The sequence below is a fragment of the Euprymna scolopes genome, chromosome 13 (assembly GCF_053919585.1).
Source record: "Euprymna scolopes isolate OS-2025 chromosome 13, ASM5391958v1, whole genome shotgun sequence".
NCBI lineage: Eukaryota > Metazoa > Mollusca > Cephalopoda > Sepiida > Sepiolidae > Euprymna > Euprymna scolopes.
The window spans coordinates 103908869-103936364 of NC_136494.1; the positions used below are offsets into that span (position 1 = coordinate 103908869).

The 27496-nt window shown below is 32.4% G+C and overlaps 2 protein-coding genes across 3 annotated transcripts in view; both read right to left on the reverse strand.

The window, feature by feature from the left end:
* The window catches only part of LOC145292128 (uncharacterized), a 63997-nt gene extending 45154 nt beyond the window's left edge, over positions 1–18843 (reverse strand). Inside the window, exon 1 of the mRNA XM_080138234.1 lies at positions 18689–18843. Within this exon, the coding sequence (XP_079994360.1) occupies positions 18689–18770 (82 nt within the window). The 5' untranslated portion in view covers positions 18771–18843. The remainder of the gene's footprint in view (positions 1–18688) is intronic.
* LOC145292130 (uncharacterized) overlaps positions 10492–27496 on the reverse strand; it is a 25504-nt gene continuing 8499 nt past the window's right edge. Inside the window, exon 2 of one of the 2 annotated variants that reach the window (XM_080138236.1) lies at positions 10492–14409. In XM_080138236.1, the coding sequence (XP_079994362.1) occupies positions 14072–14409 (338 nt within the window). In that variant the 3' untranslated portion in view covers positions 10492–14071. Of the gene's footprint in view, positions 14410–27218 lie in introns of those variants that run through there. The other variant, XM_080138235.1, reaches the window with a different exon arrangement.

The window sequence follows — 27496 nt, forward strand, 5'->3', positions numbered from 1 at the left end:
TGAAGATATCAGTGGGACCTCTGAGAAAAGCCCTCAGTTATTTGAACAGAGTGAGCTAGATGAATTTGTACGAGATCTTGGTCTGTCAAAAGAATCTGCACAGTTGTTAGGTTCAAGGTTAAAAGAGAAAAATCTTTTGGCACGTAATACACACTTTGCACAGTATCGGCATCGAGAGCAGGAATTCGTGCAGTATTTTACCAAGTCCGATGACATGGTATATTGCCACGATGTTTCAGGTCTTTTAGAACACATGGGTAAAGAATACCATCGTGAAGAATGGAGGCTCTTTATAGATTCCTCCACCAGAAGTCTAAAAGCTGTGCTACTTTTTAATGGTAAAAACGTAGCATCATTGCCCATTGCTCATTCTGTTACCCTGAAAGAAACCTATGATACCATGTCACTTCTTCTTAACAACATACAATATCAAGATCACAACTGGCTTCTCTGTGGTGACCTAAAAGTTCTGACCATTTTGTTAGGAATGCAGGGGGGCTACACAAAATACCCATGCTTTTTGTGCTTGTGGGACAGCCATGCAAATTCCGTACATTACCGACAAAGGGAATGGCCACAACGGACGGAATTTGTTCCTGGCCGCCATAACGTCAAAACACTATCACTTGTACCACCAGAGAAGGTGCTTCTGCCTCCCCTTCACATAAAGCTGGGGTTGATGAAAAATTTTGTGAAATCACTTGCGAAAGATGGAGAAGGGTTTAAATACCTTTCCAATAAATTCCCTCTTGTCAGTGATGCTAAAGTACAAGCTGGCATATTTGTTGGACCACAGATTCGTGAACTTATGTCTGATACCGGATTTAATGAAGCACTGACACCTCGTGAAAGAAGAGCTTGGGAATGTTTTAAGTTAGTTGTGACAGGGTTTTTAGGAAACAGAAAATCTGATGACTACAAGGAACGGGTTGAGAATATGCTTCAAGCATACGAGACTGCTGGCACACGCATGAGCATCAAAATACATTTCCTGCACAGTCACCTTGACTATTTTCCTGCAAATTTGGGTGAATACAGTGAGGAACAGGGAGACAGGTTCCATCAGGATATATCCGATATGGAGCGCCGCTATCAAGGCAATTGGAGTGTGACCATGATGGCTGATTTCTGCTGGTCTCTTCAAAGAAGCTGGACAACATCTCCTGCAAGGCCAGCACACAAGAGAATGTCGCGAAAGCGTGCATTTCAAGGGGAATAGCTGCTTTCTAACTTCAAATTGGATGCATTCTTTACAATAAATCTGATAAATATTGTGCCAACTGTTACAAAAAAATGAGAACCTCCTTAAAAAATGGGTATGCTTTATGCGTTTACTATGCGAAACTGCAATGAAAAATGTTAATAACATTTCTGTTGCAAATTTTTTTTTTTCCAAATGCAGCCCAGTGTTATAAATCTATTTTGAAAGGTGCTTTTAGTCATCGTGTATATCTATATTTAAAACTATATTTAAAAAAAAGATACTCCGTACTTATTTTTTCCTCTTTCGTTTGCCAAAGTATGCCAAGTTCTTGCATGAAAACTTAAACTAAAATCCCAATGTCACTATGTATCCTACTATTATCCTAATGCAGTTATTGATAATTTCTAAAACATATTTTATTCATTCTTTAAATTTAACAGATACTAATTTTTTCCACTCCATCCCTAATACCTACTAACCTCTTTTCCACAAAACGAGAGAGGAACCGTTTTCTTCTATTTTAATCTTGTTAAAACGTTTCAGTAGATGCATACATTCTTAATACTAACTCAATTAATTCTATCTATCAATGAGGGTGTACAGAAATATTTGGTTGAGAACGGTGCTGATAGAAACGTAGATCTCATATCATCCACCATCTAGAAGGAAAACTCTGATATTAAACCTGTGCTATTGACCTCAAACGTCTTGGTACCAATCAAACTGGGGGAGTGGGCCCTTTTTAGTCCTGATTGACAGCTTCCCTCGAACTGGCGACTCAAACAAATACCAGTTTGCAAACCTAAACTGGTTCAGGGGTAGATGGGTTTTGTCTATCGCCCAGCTTTTATTTTTTCTTTACCTATTAGGTGTAGAGGTGCGATCACATGGATTCAGTTGAGACACTTAGCGCTTGACCTTGTTTCCTGACTAAGAACATGGGCGCCGTTCCCTACTCCCATCTCATTCCCATCCGCTAAAAATGGGCATGTTGGAGTGCGTTATTGCCGCATATGTTCACACGATTGAACTGGGTCGCCCTCGTCTGACAGGTTTGAGGGTACCTGTTTTACAATTTGTGTGGCTCCTGCATTTTACTGACAGTACAGGCCCTAACTCTTTAGTAGCTCTTATAGCGGCCAGAATCCTACAGAATATATTGAGGGTGAAATGTAAGTGCGTAAAGAGAATTCTTAAATTTGATACTAAAATTTTAAAATGTTGTATTAAATAAATAAATTAGTAGATCTCCAATTTAATGTATAGGAAATAAAATAATTATAACTTAAATAGGACGATTAGAAGTAGTTTTGGTTTTAATAATCGTTATGGATAATAAAATTACACCCGAGTAATTTTAACAGCATAAGAATGAAAAACATCTAACATTAAATGACTGCAAGATATTGAGACAAGCAAGCTAAGATGGAGTAAAATATATTTACTCAAAATATAAATTAAAAAATAAATGAGATTTGCATAAAGAAGTTAATGTTAGAATTATAAGTTTAAAATTAAACGAGCGTGATTAATAAGAACTAAAGTAAAAATATTAAAATATGAATGCCTAAAACTTAGAGAAATTGGTAAATTGAGTAAATTTAATAAACAGAGTAATCTCCCTTCCAACATGAAGATTTTAAGAATGTTATTGAAGAGGAAAATAAAAGAAATTAAAGTAGAATACTTATATGATGATAAAAATTTAAAAGATAAATTTAACATTTAAATTACTGGCATAGCAACTATGGAATGAAGATAAATTTAAATTAATAATTTTTTAAATTAACCTTATAATTACAATTCCTTCTTAAAATATTAAGCAAAATAGAGATCGTAGATGCAAACAAAACTGATACGAAACTATCGTAGATTGAAGAGAACATTGTTGGGACATATAAATATAAACTAATATTTGAGGGTGCAGTTTAGTATTTAGAAAATAAATCAAATAAATAATTTGGAGAAGAAAAATAATTACTTAAATAAAAAAAACACGAAGGATTAATGTCATATTAAGATAGGTTTTAATATACTTTAAAAAGTGGAAATACGAAAATGGGGCAATTTATAAATTCCTTGGCTAACGGAAAATAATCAAGCAAAAACATAGAGTGGGGTGGAGACAGGTTCAACTGCTTGCTCTCTTTAATAGAGATCAGAAATATGTTCATATATGTATAAATAGTGTATTTCGCTGTCTGAAGAGTGGCTGTTTTGAAATACATTTGAATGACATAATGTTTGAAATTGTCCGAATAGTTATGAAACAATTGTAACGAATATGAAAATGCACAATATGGTACTCTCATTTTTTTTATTGTCTTCATTTGTGTGAAAATATTACGTGCATGCTTGATTATGAAAACTGATAATTTTAATAATTCAGTCAATTAATTTTTACTTTAATTATTATTGTTATATAAACATTGCCGGATTATCATATATTTCAATATATTAAAATTGCTGGTTAAAAATATTAATAAGTGTGTATATCTATCTATCTATCTATCTATCTATCTATCTATCTATCTATATATATATATATATATATATATATATATATATATATATATATATATATATATAGAGAGAGAGAGAGAGAGAGAGAGAGAGAGAGAGAGAGAGAGAGAGATAGATAGATAGATAGACACACTTTATTAATATTTTTAACCAACAATTTTAATATATATATATATATATATATATATATATATATATATATATATATATATATATATTTGACGGTAGCCGAATAGTTTTGGTCCTTGCTAATAGAGCCGGACATAACTTTTGTTGCCGGGGTTCGAATTTCTCGACTGGCATTAATCGTCACACCCTGTAATGATGATTCCCGAAAGGATGAAATACTAGTATCTGTGGGTATTTAAAAATTATTATAGTAAATAATATATATGTGTGTGTGTGCGTGCGTGTAATTTTTAAATCACTACTATGTATTGGGTACAATATAATAATAAATACGTAGCTCTATAATAATAAATACGATATCTACATAAATTGAAATACCATATTTAAGCGTATTTTCGACTGCGCAACGCATGGCGGCCACTACTTATATTGGATACAATATAATAATCAATAGTGAATTTGCTCTATAATAATACATTCGAAATCTGCATGAATTAAATATCATATTTAAGCGTATATTATGTCCGGGTAACGCCAGGCGACCTGCTAGTATAAACATTAAGCCAATTCTAAAAGAGATTTAATCAAATCTATAAGCAGATATATTTAGTAGTTCGTTCAATAATAGGTGATACGCTACATTTTTATTTAGTTACTAGCTGTACCCGACCACACGTTGCTGTGGCTCAGTTTGTTAAAATGGAACACATTCACCCAGAAAAATTGCATTTTGTATTGTATATTTACTTATAATATTTTCTACCATTTTTTCCTTCAAAAAAAGATTCCTTTTTTACCATAAACTGTTAGGGGAAAGGTTTAATTTTTTTTTTTGTCAGGAAAATTTTATTTTTAAAGAAAATTGGCAGTAAACGTTTTTTTTTTTTTTTTGCAAACGGAATTTTTATTATAAAAAGAAAAGATGCTTTATATGAACACGGTAAATAGCTAGGTGAAAGTAGAGAAAAGTTGTTTTTTTTGTTCAAGAGAATGTACAAATTAATTTTTTGTCAATGTTAAGAAAATAAATAGAAAAAATACTCCCATCATTAATTAATTTAGTATGCAAAAATAATTTGTAAAATGTTGACTTAATGTTTCAACATTTAAACAACGCTCGGTGGAGGTCAAATTCTGCATAAGTATCATTATTTTTAATTTCGTCTTGTGTTCAATTTTTGAAGTGGGTTATCAGCGATTGCAAACGAACAAATGTAACCTAAATGCGAAAAATTCAACATAAAATAATGTTAATAAGTGCTCAGCTTCTAATAAAAATCCTAGTAAATCAATCCCCTTATTTGTTTTGTTGTTGTAAGGGAAACTTTAATTTCGCTCCGTTTCATTTATTTATTTATTTATTTATTGGTTTAAATTGTGCCCCCAACGAATATAATCCGAAGAATAACGGTGCTTCTACACTTTATTGGCGAAATTGGAGACGACATTTTATTTCCCGCACCTTCTGTGCAAATCCTGGTTAGACTATGGCCGAAGCATGAAATAAATAACCCAAAATTTAAACTGCATAATGATCGCCGGTAAAACCAAAATAAATAAATAAACAACCCACTTCCCCGTTAAAAAAAGGAAAGAAACAATCACAAAATTAATTTGTTGTTGACCTTTCAACGTTGCTTCAATTCCAAATAACGTCTCGAATGATTTATTTGTTCGAAAAAAAGAAAAAAAAAGAAAAAAAAAGAAAACTAAACTCGTGTCACACTAAGTAATTTAGGTGGTTGAAATAGGAATGGAAAGATTAAGGACCAAACTGAATTTCTGCAAAGGGAAAAAAATGTGTTTGCACACGTGAAAAAAAAAAAGAAAGTTATGGCCGAAACGTGAAATAAAAAAAAATATTAAGTGGAGAACAATTGCAGTTAAAACAATAAATAAATTTAAAAAAAACCCACTTCCCCGTTATGAAAGAAAGAAACAATCATTTAATTTTATTTGTTGTTGACCTTTAGAAGTTGCTTTCATTCTAAAAAAAAAACGTATCCAAATATTTATTTTTACGAAACAAAAAATAAATGAAAAAAATATATATATATTTTATAAAAATCCGATGTTGCTTTCATTACGAAATGGTTGCAGTAAAATTCAAATTTTATTACGCCAAGTTTTCACGAAATGTATGTCCAATTATATATAGATAAATTATTATAGAATAAATGTATTGGTTTTGTTTCGGTTTTCATATGGCGCTCGTCCAGTGGAAATCCTGATGAATATGTTATGTGATTATCTGGTTTTAATAACCCGTTCTCAATAATTAAATCGAAACATTTCCAAGTAAACGGGTCTCAGAATAGACACCCCAAACCTCCCCATGTTAAGGAAAGCTTTCGGAATAGACAACCCGTAACCGTGTCAGCAAGGTGAACGATGATTTTGCCGTAATGTTATAATGTACGGGTATATCATTCTATGCAGAAATTCCTAAGCGCCTTTAACACTAATGAATGTAGGTTACTGAAATAGGAATTTTACGAATAAGGACAAAAATTAATTTCCCCAAGGGAAGAAAGTGTTTGTACACGTGAGAAAAAAAGTTATGGGAAATTTTTTGCACGGCGAGCTTACCAATTCAGTTAATTTTTGAATGTCAATAAATCCAATGCAAAAATCCATTTCGAGATAAATAATAGTTTCTTGGTATAATTCAAAGGAAATTAGTAAAGTTAAGTCCTAAGATAATGAAGTAAATATTACAAAAAAGAAAACACCTTCTTTGTAGTAAGAAAAGCGTAATTACCGAAATTCATTTTGCTTTGATTTATATCGTAACGATGTTTACAATCGCAATGAAATCTGAAAAATTGGAACGTCAAAGAAACGAAACGAAAGAATATGAAACGCAGTAAACCGGAACTGAGGTTATTAGAGATGCATATATAAATGCATTGTTTACATTTTTAAATGTAATATTTCTCTATCAGAGTCGGTGAGTTTTATAAAGCACACATGAAACGATTTGTTACTAATCGAGATTGATACGTGCGTAATCGCTGTAAGTGAAAATGTGACATCTTACATTTTGTAATGCGCTAACCATGTTTAACTCTGTAATCGGTAAAACGTAAACAGAAAAAGAAAATATCCAACGAAACGAAACTAAAGGAAAAGGAAATGATATATTATATGTTAATGAATAAAAAAAGAAAAGAAAAAGGAGAGAATCGTTTGTGTTTCCAAGTGTAATAATGTTGCGAAATAAAGTGTAAATAAGCAATGTATAATTAGGCGTGGTGTGTATCCCGCAATAGGAATCATTTCAGTTTTTGTATGCAACTACAAAACCTGTAGACGGTGTTCGTTCGTATAAGTTCCTCGTGAACGATGAAGCGGCGGTGTAAATGGGGAGCATGAAAAGGAGGAATGAAATAGAGAGAAAAGGTTTTACAACTTCCATTGATTCCTACCGGTTTTGGCAATGAACTGTTACCAGAAAAAATATAGGAATGTAAGATTATCCAGCAAGTGTAGAGGTAATAGGCCTATAGCACACCTCAGATAATGCGCCGCAGTTTGTGCATATTACATTTGCATGAAATGTGTCGATTTTTAATCCTATTAAGGTCAAACTCAGAGGGAAAAAATGAGTTCATTTTATTTATATAGAAGATAGAATAGAAGAAGAAGAAGAAGAAGAATAGATAGAATAGATAGAAGAAGAGAGAGAAGAGAAGAAGAGAAGATAAGAAGAGAAGATATGTTAGGTAAATAATTATGTTAGCATAGTTAATTCTGTTGTTGAGATTGGTATTTATTTATTAAGTCCCAATCTTTCAAATTGCACTAAAGCTAATATTATTTTATATAACAAATAAGAGAATAGATAGATTTATATAAGACAGATAGGTTATATAACTCGAGGCCAATGAAAACATGTCTATTTTAATTGTGTTCTGACCCAAATTCAATTGATCAGCAAATTACATAGAGGACAAAATAAAATTTAGTTACTCCTAATTAACCATTTAAATCCGCAGTTCACTGATTTAGCAGCATCGAGTGAATATTTGAGAGATTTGGGGAGGTTTAAAAGATTTAAATGTATCACAAAGTATTTCTTTTGAAATCAGCTGGCCAATCCAATAAATAGATATAATACATTTAATAAACGCGCACATATACATACACCTTTTTAAACATATATTTTTAAATACATACACGCACACACACACACTCACATGCATACATATACATATATATATATATATATATATATATATATATATATATATATATATATATATATATATATATATATATATATATTGGCAGAAAGTCTGATTGAAGAGGACAGAGTGCTTTTTTCCGATTTTGTTGGATATCTTTACAATTCGCCTTTCTATCGGATGTGCCGATAGAAAGCGCCTGAGAAGAATATGACCAAACAACAACTTTTGGGCGCCATAATATACAATGTGCTAGCCGAAATAAATTTCGGCAAATTAAAAAGATATATAACAAAATCGGAAAAAGAAGACTCCTCTCGTGTTCAATCAAACGTGCTTGAACACATATATGTGTGTGTGTATGTGTGTGTGTGTGTGTGTGTGTGTCTGTGTCTGTCTGTGTATATGTATGAGCTAAATTTCATCTGAAGTATTTACGTGTATCCTGGGGATTTTGACTGTGTTTTTAATATGAAAAATCGATGCTATTTGTCTCCTTGTGATAAATCTGAACTTATAGTTTTGAAACCATGACTTTTGTTTAAACACAAACACGCATGTGTGTGTGGGGGGGTGGAGATCGGAATGAGGTGATAAGCAAACTGAACTGTAGCGATTTAAACAACTGTTATGCAAAATTCGACTTTATTCATCCACACAGTCTTGGCTATACACTGGTTCTAACGCTTCTCTAAGTGAAATGCCAAAATACTCATTTGATTCATTCGAAATGAATGATTAATGCTTCTAACGATTCGGTTCTATTTTGTAGAACGATTTGTCTTCGACGTCAAAATACGCCGCCGTTTTCTATACCAGTTCTTCATTTGAAATCAAATCTCCTTTCCCTGAAGAGTTCTTTTCAGATCTGCAAAAAGCCAGTGATCGCTCTGGGCCAGATTTGGAAAATAGAATGTTTTACCATCGTTGCAATCAACTAGTGAAAAAACAGCATTTTCCTTCTTTATTTGTAGCCGCTTTCTAACGATTTCTCATGTTAGACCTACCAATATAGACTACTAGCAGTGAGTCTTAACGTTGCTCGGGATGGAATGATGATCAATGAATGTTTCAGATTCCCATATTTTTATTGTCATCGAAATCGGTGAAAGCGACATTTTCCCAATAAAATCGATTGATTGTCTGCTCTAGTTGGGGACCCATCGCGATGCACTGAGAGGAAGATTCACATCATCCCCGCAGTGACTTAGTCCATAATACATTGTAGTATACATTACACTGTACAGAACTTACTGTTGATTTTATAAATTTCTTTTTTTATATATAATGCCTTGAATTCAAGTTTAAAATGCAAAAGTCAAATATCATGTTTCAATTGTGATCCGAGCAAAAACATTCATTTCGAACGCGTCCCTGTCATATCAAAGAACCTACTGTTGATTTTATATGCCTGACCTTTCGGCTTGTGTGGTAATAAAACTTCTCAAATGCACTTGTGATGTTAGACTGTTAGGCTGTATAAGGTGTTTGGTCCAAATCGCCTGTTCCTTCTTTTATCAGATTATTTCGATTATCGATCGAAGACATTCCGATATAAAATCTAAGAACACTGCCAGATACATAAGCCCGTTCGTCTGAAATTTCATAAAAATCGGCCCAGCCGTTTTCAAGTCCATGGGGAACGAACTCACACACATACAAAGATCCTTTTTAATATAATAGTAGATAAAGATATAATAGTCGTCATTGATGTTTCTTCGTTTCTCATTGTAATAAATAAACCAGATACGTTGCACCTCCCCAAATAGAGTGGCCTAAATTTACTTGCTGATACTTGGGTCTTTGAGCGCTTTTGACGGTTTCACACGGTGCTGTTAAATCAGTTGACTGCCGATTTGACTGATGAGTGGTGGTGGATTAATGTTTCATCCGTTGTTACAGATTGATACTCAAAATCATCTCTGTTACATTGAAACAGTCTAAAACAACGCTTTGAATCGTAGAGGTGTTGTTGGCGTTGATTGACTTCGAGCAAATGCGGAACCCACATTTAACACCGTTTTCTTATTAACAAATGCTCAGGCAAAAAAGTGAAAACACTGCCTTCTTGTATATTCAAATCTTCTGCTATCTTCTGGAACGTTATTGCATGATTGGATAAAACGAGTTTATAGAAGTTTTCTTTTCATCTTTTTTTCTGGACAAGTGATGATCGTAGCGTTCAGCATAATTTGTGTCCATACGAGTGCGTTTAAAAATAATATCAGTTTGTTAGCATAGATTGCGCCATCTGTGGAACACGTTACAGCGGGAATGCTTCCTTGGGATTACAACTTAATTGTTTTCAAGTCAATGTCAATAAATAATTGTTTATAAACTAAATTTTATTCATTTTATTGATCATTGACAACCCCATCATTCAACTGACAATCTATTTATTTTACTAATGCTTTTGTTCTAATCAATGAATACAATGAAACAAAAATATCGAAATAGAATTTCAAGTTTATTTAATAGTAAAATTACAAGCATTGAAATCAAAATAACTTATAATATTTAAAATGTGAATAACATTCAGATAAGTAAATAATAATAATAATAATAATAATAATAATAATAATAATAATAATAATAATAATAATAATAATAATAATAAGATGGCTCGTTTATAGGATGAACAAAAGAAGAACTGAGAGAGTGCGATCAGAAGATCAGGAAACTCATGACCATGCATAAGGACGATATTGACAGACTCTACGTGAAAAGGAAAGACGACAGGGGAGAACTGGTCTGCATAGAAGACTGTGTGGATGACACAAAAAAGTCTAGAAAAATGCAAAATGCTGAAAAGATAATTATGGCAACGAGAGAAACTGCAAAAACGACAAAACAAAAAATAGAGAGACAAAACGAGAAAAGAAAAATGGGAAGAGAAACAACTCCACGAAAGATTCATAAGAATGACAAAAGATGAAAATAACGAAAACACCTGGACATGGATGCGAAAAGGACATATAAACCAAGAAACTGAATCTCTAATAACTGCAGCACAAGATAACTCGATAACCAACCATATCAAAGCAAAGATCGATAAAACACAAGAAAACAGCAAATGCAGACTCTGTGGACAAAGAGACGAAACGATAAACCATATAGTAAGTGATTGCTGCAAACTGGTCCAAAAGGAATACAAAAACAGGCACGATCAAGTGGGGAGGGTGGTGCACTGGGAACTGTGCAAACAGCTGCATTTTGGACATACAGGCAAATGGTACAAGCATAAACCCGCAACAGTACTCGAAAACGCGAACCACAAAATCCTATGGGACATGGACATAAAGACGGATAAATCCATCCAAGCAAGAAGACCAGATGTCGTAATAATTAACAAGAAAGAAAAATCCTGTCAAATCGTAGACTTTGCTGTCCCAGCTGACCACAGAGTGAGTATAAAAGAAAAGGAGAAACGGAGCAAATACACAGAGCTAGCCAGAGAGTTAAAAGGGATTTGGGTGATGAAGAAAATCAAATACCGATAATAGTAAGAGCACTAGGAACAATTCCGAACGATAATGAAAACTGTTGAAATATTAAGGAAACCCCTTGAATGCGGAGAATAATACAAGTATACAATATAATGAAGAAGCGTTACAGGGAATGAAAAACACTAAAGCTGCATATCTACAAGTTCTACACCCCCATCACGTATCCCCTCCCATTGTCTCATCATCGTCCCCCCCCCAAAAAAAAAGAGATACCAAAGAGCCGAGAAGGATCAAGGAGGATGGAAAGACCGAGGAGAGAGCGCTGATCAGACTTCCGCTGGACAAGCGCGAAGAGAACTGGGACCTTGGGGAGGCTTAGTGCTACTCAAATTCCAGTATAGATTAATGGGCACTGCCAGCGAGAAATCAGTGGTAAGAGGATGTTGCGATGATGCAAATATATTTGCAAATGCTATCGAAGGAGGTGGAGAGAGCTGGACGTCTGGGGAGACTTGTTGTCATTCAGCTTCCAGAGAACACCACAGGTTTTCAATCAGATTTTTGATGACTTGTATGAAAGCTCCACGTGAGCCAATAATAATAATAATAATAATAATAATAATAATGTGGGCAGAAAGGTGAGAACATAAAACACCTCTTCAGAAGTTGTGATAAGTTAGCTCAAAAGGAATACAAGAGACTGCATGACAACATTATGAAAAAGTTCATTGGGATATATGCAAGAAAAGTGGGTTGGAATGCAATGAAAAGTGGTACGGCATCTTCCAGAAGGAATGGTGGAGAGTAATAACGTGAACTTATTGTGAGATGTGAATATCCAATGTAATAATGTGATTGAAGCAAGAAAACCAGATTTAGTTTTGTTGGAAAAAAAGGAACACAAGGCAATAATCATGGCAGTGCCAGCTAATATTGGGATAGGGAGGAAAAAGAAAAGGAGAAAGTCGCAAAAATATAAAGATTTGGAAAGGGAGATAAAAAGGTTGTGGAAGTTGAAGAAGGTAGAAGCTGTAACTATTGTCATGGGAGCTCTGAGGAGTGTAACAAAAAGATTTGACAATTGGATTGAGAAAATTGGGATCCATTGCAATCTTGGAGTACTTCAAATGACTGTCTTGTTGGGAACCGCCAGAATCTTGCGGAAAGTGCTGGAAGACTGAGAAAAAAAAAGATGCTGATAGCTTGTATTTATTTGTATATTAGTATACAATCCGCAATACAAACAGCCAGATACAAAATGCGAATAATAATAATAATAATAATAATAATAATAATAATAAGAAGAAGAAGAAGAAGAAGAAGAAGAAGAAGAAGAAGAAGAAGAAGAAGAAGACAAAGAAGAAATATATTTGATTTTCTTATTATATGTATTACTAGCATGCTGATCGGCGTTGTCCGGTCTTAAAATACACATAATAATATATTGTAATTAATGAAGAAATCTTATTCATTATAAATAGAAATACCGTAGATATTAAACGCAACGTTAAATTCCTTTAAAAAAAAATTAAGTAAAAAAAGGAAAGAAACTGAGACATGTGCATGTGAGTATTATGTTTTTTCTAAACAGTTCACTTCTCGTATTAAAAAAATACTCGGGCTAAGATCAAAACCAAAACCTACAGACAGTGAGTCAATGATAATAACTATTAGACTAACTTGACATGATCTTTAAAAAGTGTTTTCAATCCAACTTTTTAATCAATATAAGGAAGCTGTCATGTTTCATTACCGCACATACGCAGTCGTGAAACAGTTAAAAACGGAGAAAAATCCGATGACCCCCCCACGTACACATTTTTCAATTTTAACCCATTAGTAGCCCTTTTTTTGGATGAAAACGTTTAAAACGTTTCCTACATGTCTGAATACTCTATATACCAAATTTCAAGTCTGCAGATCAAAAGTTTGTTGCGTATATAGGTTGAGAAGTGTCCACACACACACACACACAAACACACATATTCTCACTTTTATATATATATGGGTTATGACGTTACAAGTTCTTATGCAATATTTCTTTATAAACATGCCATACATGTATACATTGCTTATCTGCAATGTGGACGTAGTAAGCGTTGTTTCTTTGTAATTTACCATTTCAACATTCATAGTAAAGAAATCGATAGACAACCTTGGCATCGAGAACAAAATAACAAATTATGTAATTTAATGAGAATATATTTATTGTTGAGACAAAGCAAATTGCTACAATAATAATAATAATAATAATAATAATAATAATAATAATAATAATAATAATAATAGTAATAATAATAATAAACCGCTGTTTCGATAACCTAAATTCAGTTGCTAATGTTATCAAAAGGGATTGAGAGTACTGGAAATCTGGGGATGCTTGTTGTCACTCCAGGAAAGATCACAGGTTGTTCTCGAAGAAAAATCTTTGATGTTGGCCTGTGTGAAAACTCCTAGTGAGTAGTAGTAGTAGTAGTAGTAGTAGTAGTAGTAGTAGTAGTAGTAAGTATGTTTGATTCTCCGATTACTCGTCATTCCACGACGTACGTAAATTGAGTTTCTGTGATGTCATCCATCCACCCTTAGTTACAATCTGAGTATCTTTTATTTCTTATTCGTACCTGATAATTGCAACACATATACAAAATGGAGTTGTAAATTTCCCTCCCACAGCACATTGTAAAGGGGTCTCGTTTCCTTTGGATTTGATCCCAACAACAGAGTGAAACCGCTTTGTTGTAGACCTTTCTGCCGCAACACATTGAATCATCACCCAGCCTTTGCTTGATTTGCCCCGCGCAGCACATTGAAAAAGAAGGATTGTAGACCTGTGCGCCACAACATTGCGTGTCACGTCCCCTTTTGCCAACAACCCGGCCATCACAGCATAGTTGCCATTTTTTAATTTTTCCACAATCACCTGTAAGTAAAGAATTATTAAAGTACATTCACAAAATCACAAGAACATGCAATATTTAGAATAAAACTCCAAAAAGATAAGTGTTCACATCATACTTAAACTTCTGCTGATTGGTACAGTCAGCAAAGCAGGGAAAGGGGAGGTAATTCCAAACTGTAGCATTCCTAAGAGAAAACCTATTATAGTAGAGGGCTTTCTGGCATCTAGGGACCACAACAATGAAGAGGTGGAACTTTGTTGCTTGTCAGGTTAGTCAGGAGTATGTAAGCCAAGGAGGCACAAGTGCTATGAGTTTATCAGAGCATAAACATGGAAAAGTAAAGGAACTAGTTGTTAAAACTAGAAAAGGAAATGACAAGACAGTCTAGTAAAAAATATAATAAATTTATAACTTAAAATATTGCAGCATTAAGAATTGATTATATAATGTTATAAATTGAATTAAAAACATTCTTAATGCAGCAATATTTTAAGTTATACATTTATTATATTTTTTACTAGAATATCTTGTCCTTTTCTTTTCCAGTTTTAACAACTAGTCCTTTACTTTTCCATGTTTAAGCTTAACCATGTTACTTTTCATGCTCGCATTTTCTATTGTAATCCATGATTTTTCCAGGCTTCCAGTAAATTTACTTGTTCTTTGTTTAATTACAGTCTTATTTTTTGGTCCCCATAAACATATATGTAATAACAATGTACGGCACTCGTCTTCTTTCAATAAAATCCCCTAATTATCTCCCTTTCATGCTTTTATTCTCTCTGTTTCACTTGTTACTTCCCTTTTCGAATCGGTAGCAACAGTAGTCGCTGAAGCGACGTGGTGGCTATGAAAACCAGTCATAAAAACGTCGCTCACCTCCTTACATATTTTTACGATTTTGAACACCAGAAAATTCATCATAACTTTTGTTTTACTGAATGAAAATTGAACGAAAAACATTTTTCACAATATAGCTGAGAAGGTGATCTATAAACAATAATGATTGTTTGAAATTTGGTCGGAAAATGAGTGAACGGTAAAGCTTTAAAGCAGTTCTAAATAACTAAAACTGCCACTTAACCATATATTAAAACATGGTAGTGATTGAATGATACGATAGCGTGTGTGTTATTTATTTATTTAATTATTTATTTTGTGTGTCACGCTTACATTCCAGTGACTGTTTTTTAATTGTTATGGATTTCCATTTCTTGTAAAAAATAATTTTACCAAGAATTCTCCATAAGTTTTGGTTTCGATTACATATGAATGAGTATCCTGTGGAATTTCCAAAGGTCTCGTTAGTGAATAAATATCATAAATATATTAAGGAACTTGACACATAACCTTCAGGGGGTCATCAGCTAGAATCAAAATCAAAACTTTTAGTTCTCTAATGACAAATGCATATCAAGACTTGAAAAAAAATTAACGCAGTTAAAATATTAATGTAAATTTGTACAAGGATACATATTACGCCGGACTACACTTGTCAAGTCTGAATTTTTCATTTGTGACTTCTGAGCAGCTTTTTCCACGGTGTGAATACCCAATATATCAAGTTTCATGTCTGTAGACCCAAAATTTACAAACTAGAGACTGTGCGTAATAATGAAATGAAAACAGAAAAAAAAAAGCGAAGAGTGAACCAAAAAAAAAGTTCGTTTTAAAGAAATATGCAAATTATCCCTTTTAAAGTCGCTGGTATTCCCGATTAAGTATATAAGGAAGTTGCATTCATTTATAAATAGAAAAGTGGATTTTTAATATCAATGTCAGTGCGACAAATAAATCCACTTTATATGTGAATTGATAGATTATATTATATTATCAAATATAATTAGTATTGGCCTATATTAATGAGATTTGTTTTTTATCTTTTTCTCTTTCGATATTTTTTCATTGTCGATTCATTATTCTGCTCATATATCTCTCTCTCTTTCTGTCCCTATACCCCACTCTCTCTTTCTTCCGATTTTTTCTTCAGCCTCAGTTTATCCTTTTCTTACTGTATCGTCCCCTTTTGCTCTCTCTCTCTCTCTCTCTCTCTCTCTCTCTCTCTCTTTCTCTCTCTCTCTCTTTCTGTGTCTCTCTCAACCACACACACACACATACACACACAACACACGCAGCTTACCACTATAACTTTATTTTTCATCTTAATTTTATTTATATATATATATATATATATATATGTATGTATAGGTACTAAAATAAAACTTAATAAATTTTTTCAATGATAAGGTAAACCTATCTAGATAAACAAATCGATCAACTCAATAAAAAGGAGCAAACACAATAAGTTAGGAAGATAAAGAATAAAGTTATATAGAAACTTTATTGCATTGTCAAGTCAATATAATGTAATAAAGTCTATTTAACTTTACTATTTATCTTCTTAACTTATTTCTCCCTCTTTCTCTCTCTCTCTCTCCCTTTCTCTATCTGTCTATATCTTCTAAACTTATTCACTCTCTCTCTCTCTCTCTCTACATATATATATATATATATATATATATATATATATATATATATATATATATATATATCTTATCCTCAAGTGTTTTTTCGGGTCTTGATAAGCGATGACTCTAATAAAAGAAAAAAAAACGTAGTTTGTCTGTCTGTATCTCTGTCTGAGTAGGGAACGGTCTCTACCAAACTACTTTGTCAACTTTTCGTCTATAGATTTGAAATATGATTTCCAGGGCATTTGGGCATGTAAAACAAAATCGACTTATTTTCAAAGTCGATTCTTCATTCTACCTAAGAGACATTGAGTGACACCTTTCCGGAGGTAGCAGCGAAAATTTATCTTTGGGACGGTGATTGCATCGAGATTCACGCACTTTCTATGGCGGTAGTGTTTCAAAGGTTGTCACTACTGAGGATAAGCTCCTAAAAAGAATGGCCCTCATGGTGTACTTTTCAAATAACCTCTGACAACCAGGTCCAGTTCCTGGCCTTATCGTGTGGCTTAGTTACAAACCCGGCGAAACTTTTACTACTAACTGGAAGAAAGAGCAAAGGCGGTCCACTGGCGCCTTAAAACCAGCAAGTGGAGCTTGTCAACTTAGGATGGTAGTTCACCTATCAGAAAGCAGCTCTGATTCAAAACCTACGCTGCCTTGCGAGATTGTGAAACCAGGGAAAATTCTAATTAAGTAAACCCCGACAGAAAATCTTAAGACGACTTTGTCTTAAGATTTTAGAGCCAAGCTGCATCGACTCTGTCTTTCCCTTGGATTCTCTGGTTTCGCAGAAAGGGTAGACTGCTATACAGACAACAGATATCTTCTCGTATTATCCTGCCAGACTATGTGGAAATTAATTGCTACTTTAAGTTTTAATAATTAATACTATATGAACCAATATAGTATTTTTAATGTTTAGTCACAGGGTTTTCGCCCAACGACAAATTTGCTGCAATTAGTTACATGTGAGTATATGTTTTTGAACTGGTGATGATACTTTTAATAATAAACCCAAGAAAACAAAAATAAGATTGAATGTAATGTAGCAAGTTGGTGCGTGTAACAAGATTGTCAGTGTATATTTACCGAGTCTCTATTAAATTATGAGTGTTAAGCGTTCTGACATGTGATTCGTCTAGTGTATATTTATGACAGTACACATAGCATTTGTGCACGTCTTAACCGTGTTGTAATCTGTGATTGTCTTATATTATCACTTGTGTGTTGATGTGTATGCACATATATTAACAGTTTATCGACAGGGTGTAAACAAGAGACGGATATCATTGTTTTTGGAGCACCAGCAAAAACACATACTTCCAATCTTACTTCCATGCGTCCTGAAATTAAAGGTGCTTTTCTCCGAAAGTGAAAACGCTCAGGTGTGAATTATATTTTGATATAATCATTTATTCTTTGCTGAGTTCTTTTTCAGAGTTGAATACATTTTTTAAGTCGCCCTCTTCTGACTTCCAAAAACCCCGTCCGTCCACTAACATATTGCGTATCGAACTAATCACTCTCGTACCTTAACTCTACGTTTGAAACTCTTTCTTTTTCATTACGTCATCACTACATGTAGCCGAAAGATCCTTGCCGGTATTTTTGTCAGGTATCTTTAATTGTCGTTAGCTTAAATCCATCTATCAAGTTAACATCAAGTTAACACCCCTGAGAACTATTAAATGTAAATATTTTAACTTAACATAATCGACCATTATAGAACTTTCCGGTGTTTTCCGGTAGACTAACAACATAACAAATTCTTAATCATACAAAGAAATTTATCGATCTTTATGCTGATAAAAAAATCATCACTTACTTTCTTTAGACAAAAAGGCGTCGCCTGTGGACAATAGCACACAGTAAAACAGCGCAAGTTTCAGCATTTTCGTTGAGAACATCTTTCGTCGAAATCAATCACGAATTTAAATGGCCAGTCAAGAAAGCGAGGCAGTTAAATAAGAATCTTCAATTGTAAAGATTTATGTGGAATTACTGTGTCTATGTTTGCATAAACTCTTTATTTTAATTGTCATCGCTCAGCATATAAACTTTTTTTCTGAACTTTTAAGGGAGAGAACAAGATGTGCAACATCAGTTAATGAAACTAAATACCAATAACATTCTAATCGACATCTTGACCATAAGTAGAAAGATTTATCTAAACTATCTGTCTACAGTTTCTTTGTTTGTCTGTATGTATGCTTACTATTTGTAGGCTATTGGACATTAAATATGAATAATTAGTTACGTATACAGATTGTCATAAACAGATTAATAGCTTAGTTAGAAAAAAAGAGCTCATACCAACGTTTTAGTCATTTCATTTTCTATCATATATATATATATATATATATATATATATATATATGTTTAAAATTCAACATATATATGTTTAAAATTCAACGCTATTTCAAACGGTTAATGGTAGCCGAATGGATACGGCCTCCGCTAATCGAGCCAGAGATGTCTCGTGTCGCGGGGTTCGAATCGTTCGACTGGTAGTAATCGTGAAACCCTGCACTGAAGAATCCCGAAAGGATGAAACACTAGTGTCTGTAAGTACTTAATTATTATAGTAAAAAAATAATTATATATATATATATATATATATATATATATCCTCTCATTGCCCCCCTCTTTTTTCTTTTCTCTTTACCATCCTCTCTCCCCCTCCCCTCCCTATATCCACATATCTCCACCCAAGCTTACCTGAATCTGCTACCCCCACACACACAATACAACCTAATATACTTTAAGCTTCAAAACTGAAATATTGTCATTACCCACCTTTCCCCTCTATTATCTCCTACCCCAAAACCCCCCTCTTTTTTTTCTGTATTCCTCCTAAAAACTATTCTTTTTAATACTAACCAACCATTTCTGTAAGGTCTGACGAGGCTGTTAGACCGTAAACACGGTCCAACATCCGAAACATATGTAACCAAACAGATAAAACGGTAATAAAAAAATAAAACATATATATATATATATATATATATATATATATATATATATATATATATATATATATACATATATATAATGTATATTTGCGCATGCATGGAAGACATAGATTTAGTCGACTTACGCCAGCCAAATTTTTCTCATTTTGAACTTTTAGCTGTTTTACCGGCTAAAAGACTAATTTGTTCACGGGTCCGAATCCCCTACATATCAAGTTTCAAGTCTGTAGGCCAAAAATTGACAGGGTTCTTTGGTAGAGACCGTTCCGCTCACAGACAGATATGGCCATTTAAAATACATGTGTGTTTATCTGTGTGCAACTGAAGATCAAGACAATATCCGTACCGTTGGGTTCAAATCCAAACAAAGGGGAGATATAGCCTACTACACTAAATTTACTTCAGCATCTGCTGATGGCTGTCTCTTCAAAAAATAACTTCTTTTTTACTTGTATATTTCAGGTTAAAATCCTGAATGTAGAAAATATAACAAAAATAAAAATAAAGTTGAGAATAGAAAAGTCATACAGCGCTTGTGCCGCCATTTTCAGAGGCTATGGGCATAAACAGATGCTGAAGAGATTCCGATAACGGAGACCAACTATAGGTCCCCTATTTATTGGATTTGAAACCGACGATACTGATGTTGTCCTGACCTTCAGCAATACATATATAAATGAATATTATGTTCTTATTTTTCTTTTTTAATAATCGAGCGCCCTGTTGGCATTCTCTCTAAATTAATTTACACAGACACACACACACACAGTTGAATGCCTCATGGAGAGAACTTGAATGCCTACTAGACACTAACGTCGAGTGTCTAAGGTTTCTCTGAACAGGGTTTGTCAAGACAACCTGGCATGAGAATATTTTTCCCTACAATAATTTTATTATACCATATTTCTTCAAACTGAAACATGATTATCAAAGTATACTTACGCAGATAGATATGAAAAGTCTTTGTTAAAGTTTCTGCCTTATTTCCATGGAGTACAGGCCCGAACGCAGACCCCACAATTTCATTATACCATCCCTATTTAAGTTGAAACATACTTATCAAAGTAGTCTTATGTACATCTATATCAAAAACACTTGTAAACTTTTTTTTTCCCATTTTTTATGTCCATACTTTGGGGGCCAGGCGCGAACGCAGACCCCACAATTTTTATGAACCACCGTTCTGCCAGATCAAACATACCCATTCTTGACCCTCCATATATCTTCTATCATTATATGTAATCAATTTTTTAAAATAGTAAACCATATAGGAGCCTATTCGTGACAAGGCACACACACACACACACACACAGACGTTCAGCTTTATATTATAATATATATATATATATATATATATATATATATATATATATATATATATATATATATATATGATTTTGCGCTGCGAAACAGATAGTGTCAAGAATTGTAAATGTCATCTGAATGAAACGAATAAATTATAAGATGGTCAACATCATGAGTTTTGGAATATTGTTTTTTGTCATTTATTCACTATGTATATATATATATATATTATTATTATTATTATTATTATAATTATTATATAAAATTGAATGTGTGTGTGTATGTGTGTGTGTGTGTGTGTGTGTGTGTGTGTGTGTGTGTGTGTGTGTGTGTGTGTGTGTGTGTGTGTGTGGTCACAAATAGGCTCCTATATTGTTTACTATTTTCAAAAAACTGACTACATATAATGATAGAAGATGTATCGAGACACAGGAATGGGTATGTTTGATCTGGCAGAACGGTGGTTCATTAAAATTGTGGGATCTGCGCTTGCGCCTGGTCCACAAAGTATGGAAATAAAAAATTTAAAAATTAAAAAAAAACGTTTACAAGTGTTTTTGATATAGATGTACATAATAATACTTTGATACGTATGTTTTAACTTAAATAGGGATGGGATGATAAAATTCTGGCCTCCATAGAATGGAAATAGGCACAAACTTTAATAAAGACTTTTCATATCTATCTGCGTAAGTATACTTTGATAATTATGTTTCAGTTTGAAGAAATATGATATAATAAAATTATGGGGTGTTCGTTCGCACCTGACCTCCATAGAATGGAAATATGTCACAAAGTTTAACAAATTTTTTTAATATAGATTCACAGATATTGGGATAAGTGTTTCAGTGTGAACAGGTATGGTATAATAAATTATGGGGTTTATCTATTTTATTTTTACTTTCATTATATTTTGCTTTGGTTTTGATACCCCCAAATTCAAAATAAATTTACAACCCTTCCTTTTCATAACCTACCATACTTTCATAAATCAGAGTCCATTTTCTGTGGGCTGTTTTTGAACCCAGTCAACGACGGGTACTTTTGCGAGTATATATATATATATATATATATATATATATATATATATATATATATATATATATATATATATATATATATATATATATTAGTAATGGGACGATACCAAAATTTTTCCCAATTCCAATCCAACTACCGATTCCGTTCTAAATTTCCGATTTCGATACGATTCCCGATTTTCATTCCGATTTTGTTTTTAATTTAAAGATATTTAATTTGAGATTTTTTGTGTTTTTTTATTGTAAATTTTTAAATTATTGTATAATAATAATAATAATAATAATAATAATAATAATAATAATAATAATAATAATAATAATAATAATAATAATAATAATAATAAATTTGTTAATTAGCACTCTCAGCTAAATCCCCATTCCATTATTTTAGTGGAAGATCAGTTTCGAATATAAATTTAACGTAAAATAATCTGTAATTCTTTTTAAGCACGTCAGCACGCTAGCACGCCAGATGGTTATTCCTTTGGGGGCGCCAGCACACAAGCTTTCAATCCGTCATTTTGGTTCGACAAGAAATACGCCTGCACACCAAATTTCATTCTTTCATAAAACCAAATTTTTACAGAAAAAGAAAAACTTATTTGTACATTTTTATCTCACGAATAAACATAAAATTACATACGAAAAAACACGTTTATGAGTTTTGAAATCGAACAACGGAGCTGAAGTCGATGTTTTGCTTCTAAAACAAAATTTTTTTGATAAATCTTTCTGAGGCGTAGCGGGAAAATATTTTTCTTATAGAATAAAAATGAATAAAGTTTATTTTCACAAGAACATTTATACATTTATCTAGCCAATAAACATAAAATTGTGTAGAAAAAAAAAACACGTGTATTATTTTTTAAATCCAACTTTATTTTAATACATCTAAAAATGAAAAACACGATTTTCCATTTTTAGGCGATTATATGTAAACAACTTGAAAAGTTTAGTGGTAAAATACAATAAAACACCAAACATAAACATAAAGTTTTCTTTTATAAATATAACCTAAAATAATCACACCTTGTTTATCAGAAAATGTCTTAAGGACAAGTAACCAACTTTGTTAAAAATTACTTAACTGCTTAAACAGTTAGAATGTACCGAAAATGGGATCATTTTACATTATATTTATATGCACAATGGAACCCCATTCTAAATCCTAAAAAAAAAAAACGTTTCAGTGTGCTCACACATAATAGCCTAAAACGTAGAATCTCATATGTTTTGGGATATTTTAAATGGAAATGAAACTTTTTTGTAAGTTAACAAACTTATTACTGTTTGCTTTTATATATTTTATCCAAGGTTAACTTGTGAGATTTTCATCTATATTTTCACTTGTGCTGAAACCAAACAAAATATAAGGAAACATGAAATATTTCAGAGAATGTTGTGATCAGACAAGCCCAAGGTCAAAGCAGTGTCAAAAAAATTGCAACCATTTTAAATCTTTTGATATTAAAGTGTGAAGTCTATAATAGGCACCATATGGTCATTTATCAAATAGGTGCGAAAAGCTTTTTAAGTTCTGTGATATAAAATCAGCAAGTGAACTCTAGAATATTTACTTTGCTTACCATAAAAACTAATAAAAACAAATTACGTTAGGCTTGGAGAGTCAATGCTACATGTGGGAATGGGATACATTTTACTCGTGGTTTTCTTCGTCAAATATAATTGGAATAACAACTGCCACAGTCGTAAAGGATTTCCAGCCATTACCTTTGCAGTCATCCTGTCTATCCTCTTTTAAATTTGACTCATTTTGACTCATTTCTTTTTAATTTTTTCACAATTTGTCCATCATTTTCACTTCAGAAATCACCACAATACCACATTTACTCTATAAACTATCCTGCTTAAAATATCCAAAATGCTTTTAATTGAATTTAATTTTATGATTACAGGAGATTACAAGCAATAAAAAACGTAATCAATATGTCGTTATATTTTCTTTACTTTTATTATAGGAAGAAGTTTTCCACCTCTAATGTTGTCACTTGCATCTCCTATTAATTGGCAACCCCTTACCAGCACATGGGGGACGTTCTCTTCTAATACGGAAAAAACACCCACTTCTTGTTCGACTTCTGCTACTTTCTTAATGGTCTTGCAAAAACAAATTTAAATTCATCCAAGTGAATTTTCATGTATGATTTTATGTTTATTTGCTAGATAAATGTATAAAAATAATTGTAAAAATAAATTTTATTCGTTTTTATTCTTTAGAAAAAATATTTTCCCTGCCTTCCTTGAATCTTTTATGCAACTCAAAAGCGGATACTAGATTCATGCAAGATGGTCCAATAGCAATCTGAAGCATTCCATACGTTTCTGTTGCATTTTTCCAAGTGTAAAATAGAATTTTATTGCATATCTTTCTTCTAAAGTGTCCTAATATCTAAATTGCATTTTTGAAATTCACCAGCTGTGACAATCAAGCTTTAGTAAGGTGTATTCCATTTCCTGTTGATTTGCATCAGAAATCATAAAAATTAGTCAGTCATCTCATAAGAGCTATAGCAATAACATACTGAATTATCAAGAGTCTACGATAATTTTAAATGCTTATACAAAAAAGTCTGGAAACTTATTGAAGGCACTTCATGTGTTATTGAAATCCTAGAGATAATACTGTATGAAGAAAGGTAAATGAGCAGTTCAAATGTTCAGTCATATTGCTGTTATGTTTTATTGTCACACTTTTCCAGAATTGTGTTTTGATTTTTATTAAGATTCAAGGTATTGCATTTACCAGTGATGAGATAAGGTTAGTGCGAGGATGAAAATATAATTACATTCGAAATTAGTTGAGTATTGGCTGGATAGATTTTTCAAAATACACTTACAGAAAATGTATTTGTTCGGAAGTTCTACACAAATCTGTTGCGTTATTTTTTTTTAATGTCCGTTTCGATATCAAGTATATATGTCAGTGATCAATTTCAATTTACAGCTCAAAACAATAAGAATGTAATGTGAACAGACATCTCGATGCTCAACTCCTCACAATCCTTATGATCCCAAATAGTTGTTCATTACGTTCAAGAGGCAATACACTTTTTCTGAGGTGAAAAAAATTAAAAATATATCATTTAATTTGAATAGCATTCAATGTTGAGACTAATCAAATCTTGCCAAAAAACAATGTTAAGTTTATTTGATTTTCTGATTTTATACTCGGGTTTATAAAAAAAACTAAATAGAAAATATTAAATACTAAATAGTTCTTCTTTAAAAAAAAATAAAATTCTTCTTTGTTAAGTTAGAAGTTAAAAAATAAAACTTGGGAGATTTCCAGGACATTATTGAAAGGGACAAATAAAATTAAGGCGGCCTCCAGAGCACTAACTTAAACTTTCTCCACTTTTCATTTCTGTGTAGAGAAATGATAAATAATCAATAAACGATTAACTATATCCGAAATACGCTCCTTTCGATGTGAAAAAAAAATGCTGACTCATTTCCTGGGCTGAATTAATGCATAAAAAATATTGAAAGTCGTGATTAATTCTTGATTAGATTTAATCATACAAATGGCCATTTGACCCCAAGGAACGGCGTTATTCTTTTTTTTTTTTTTTTTTTTTTTCATTTTTAGATATTGTTTTTTCCGATGTTACGCTCATTTAAAATATACCCATTTTTTAAGAGGGTGTTCGGAATTTTTGAAATTTTAGCTGGACATAGATATATGTTTCCTTTTGTTTGACTATTGCAACACGTATACGAATCGGATTTGTAGACATTGGTTCCACATCACATTGACAAGCGTTCCTTCTTCGTTTATCCACGTAACAGAGTGAACGCCACTCGTAAATATTGTTTTTAAAATATCCGATTCAAAAGCGAATATCGATATCAATGATAATATTCAATTTACTCTTGTAGCTTATCAATACAATCAGAGAACAGCATTGAATTGAATTGTCACTCAGTTTATTGAATAATAAAATTACAAGCATTGAAAATATAAGAACTAACAAGGACATTCAATATTCATTGATGTTTAATAATAATAATAATAATAATAATAATAATAATAATAATAATAATAATAATAATAATAATAATAATATCATTCAAAAACAGTAGTGTTTGAATATATGGTTAAGTGGCAGTTTTAGTCATTTAGAACTGCTTTAAAGCTTCACCGTTCACTCATTTTGCGACCAAATTTCAAACAGTTATTACAGTTTATAGATCACCTTCTCAGCTATATTGTGAAATAAATTTCAATTTTCGTACTATAAAACAAAAGTTATGATGAATTTTCTGGTGTTCAAAATCGTAAAAATATGTAAGGAGGTGAGCAACGTTTTCAATGACTGGTTTCCATAGCAACCATGTCGCTTCAGCGACTACTGTTGCTACTAATTCACTAATGAAAGCATGAAAGAGAGATAATCGGGGGATTTTATTAAAAGCAGGCGAGTGCCGCCCATTGTTATTACCTATGTGTTTATGGGGAAAAAATAAGACTGAAATTAAACAAGAACAAGTGAATTTATTGGAACCCTGGAAAAATCATGGATTATAATAGAAAAATCGAGCTTGAAAAGTAATATGGTTAAGGTTAAACATAGAAAAGTAAAGGACTAGTTGTTAAAACTGGAAAAGAAAAGGACAAGATATTCTAGTAAAATTATAATAAATTTATAATTTAAAATATTGCAGCATTAAGAATGTTTTTAATTCAATTTATAACATTATATAATCAATTCTTAATGCTGCAATATTTTAAGTTATATATAATTTTTTTTAATCAATTTTCACCCCAAATAAGACACAGTGCCACTTTGAAGCAGGGGGCTACTATCGGGGACATAAGGGAGATGAGTAGCAAGATGTCTGTTCACATTACACTTGAACTTCTGCATATCATATATGTTTTACTAGAATATCTTGTCCTTTTCTTCTCCAGTTTTAACAACAAGTCTTTTACTTTTCCATATTTATGCTCAACCCTATTACTTCTCATGCTCGCATTTATCTATTGTAATATAATAATAATTATAATAAAAAATAATAATATCTCACTTTCTTTTATTTCAATACCACAACACAACGACATTTGTAAATTGAGTTTCTGTGAGAATATTTTTTTTATATAAAAGATACCATACATGAACCCATTAGTTGCAATTTGAACGTCTCCCCGTTTTTACTTTTATAGTGCCATTGCAACACGTATGCGAATCGGATTTGTAAACATTGCTGCCACAACACCTTGAAAAACGTCCCTGTCTCATTCTGATTTTATCTGCGCAACAGATTAAAAGCGTTGGTTCGTAGACATCCGTACCG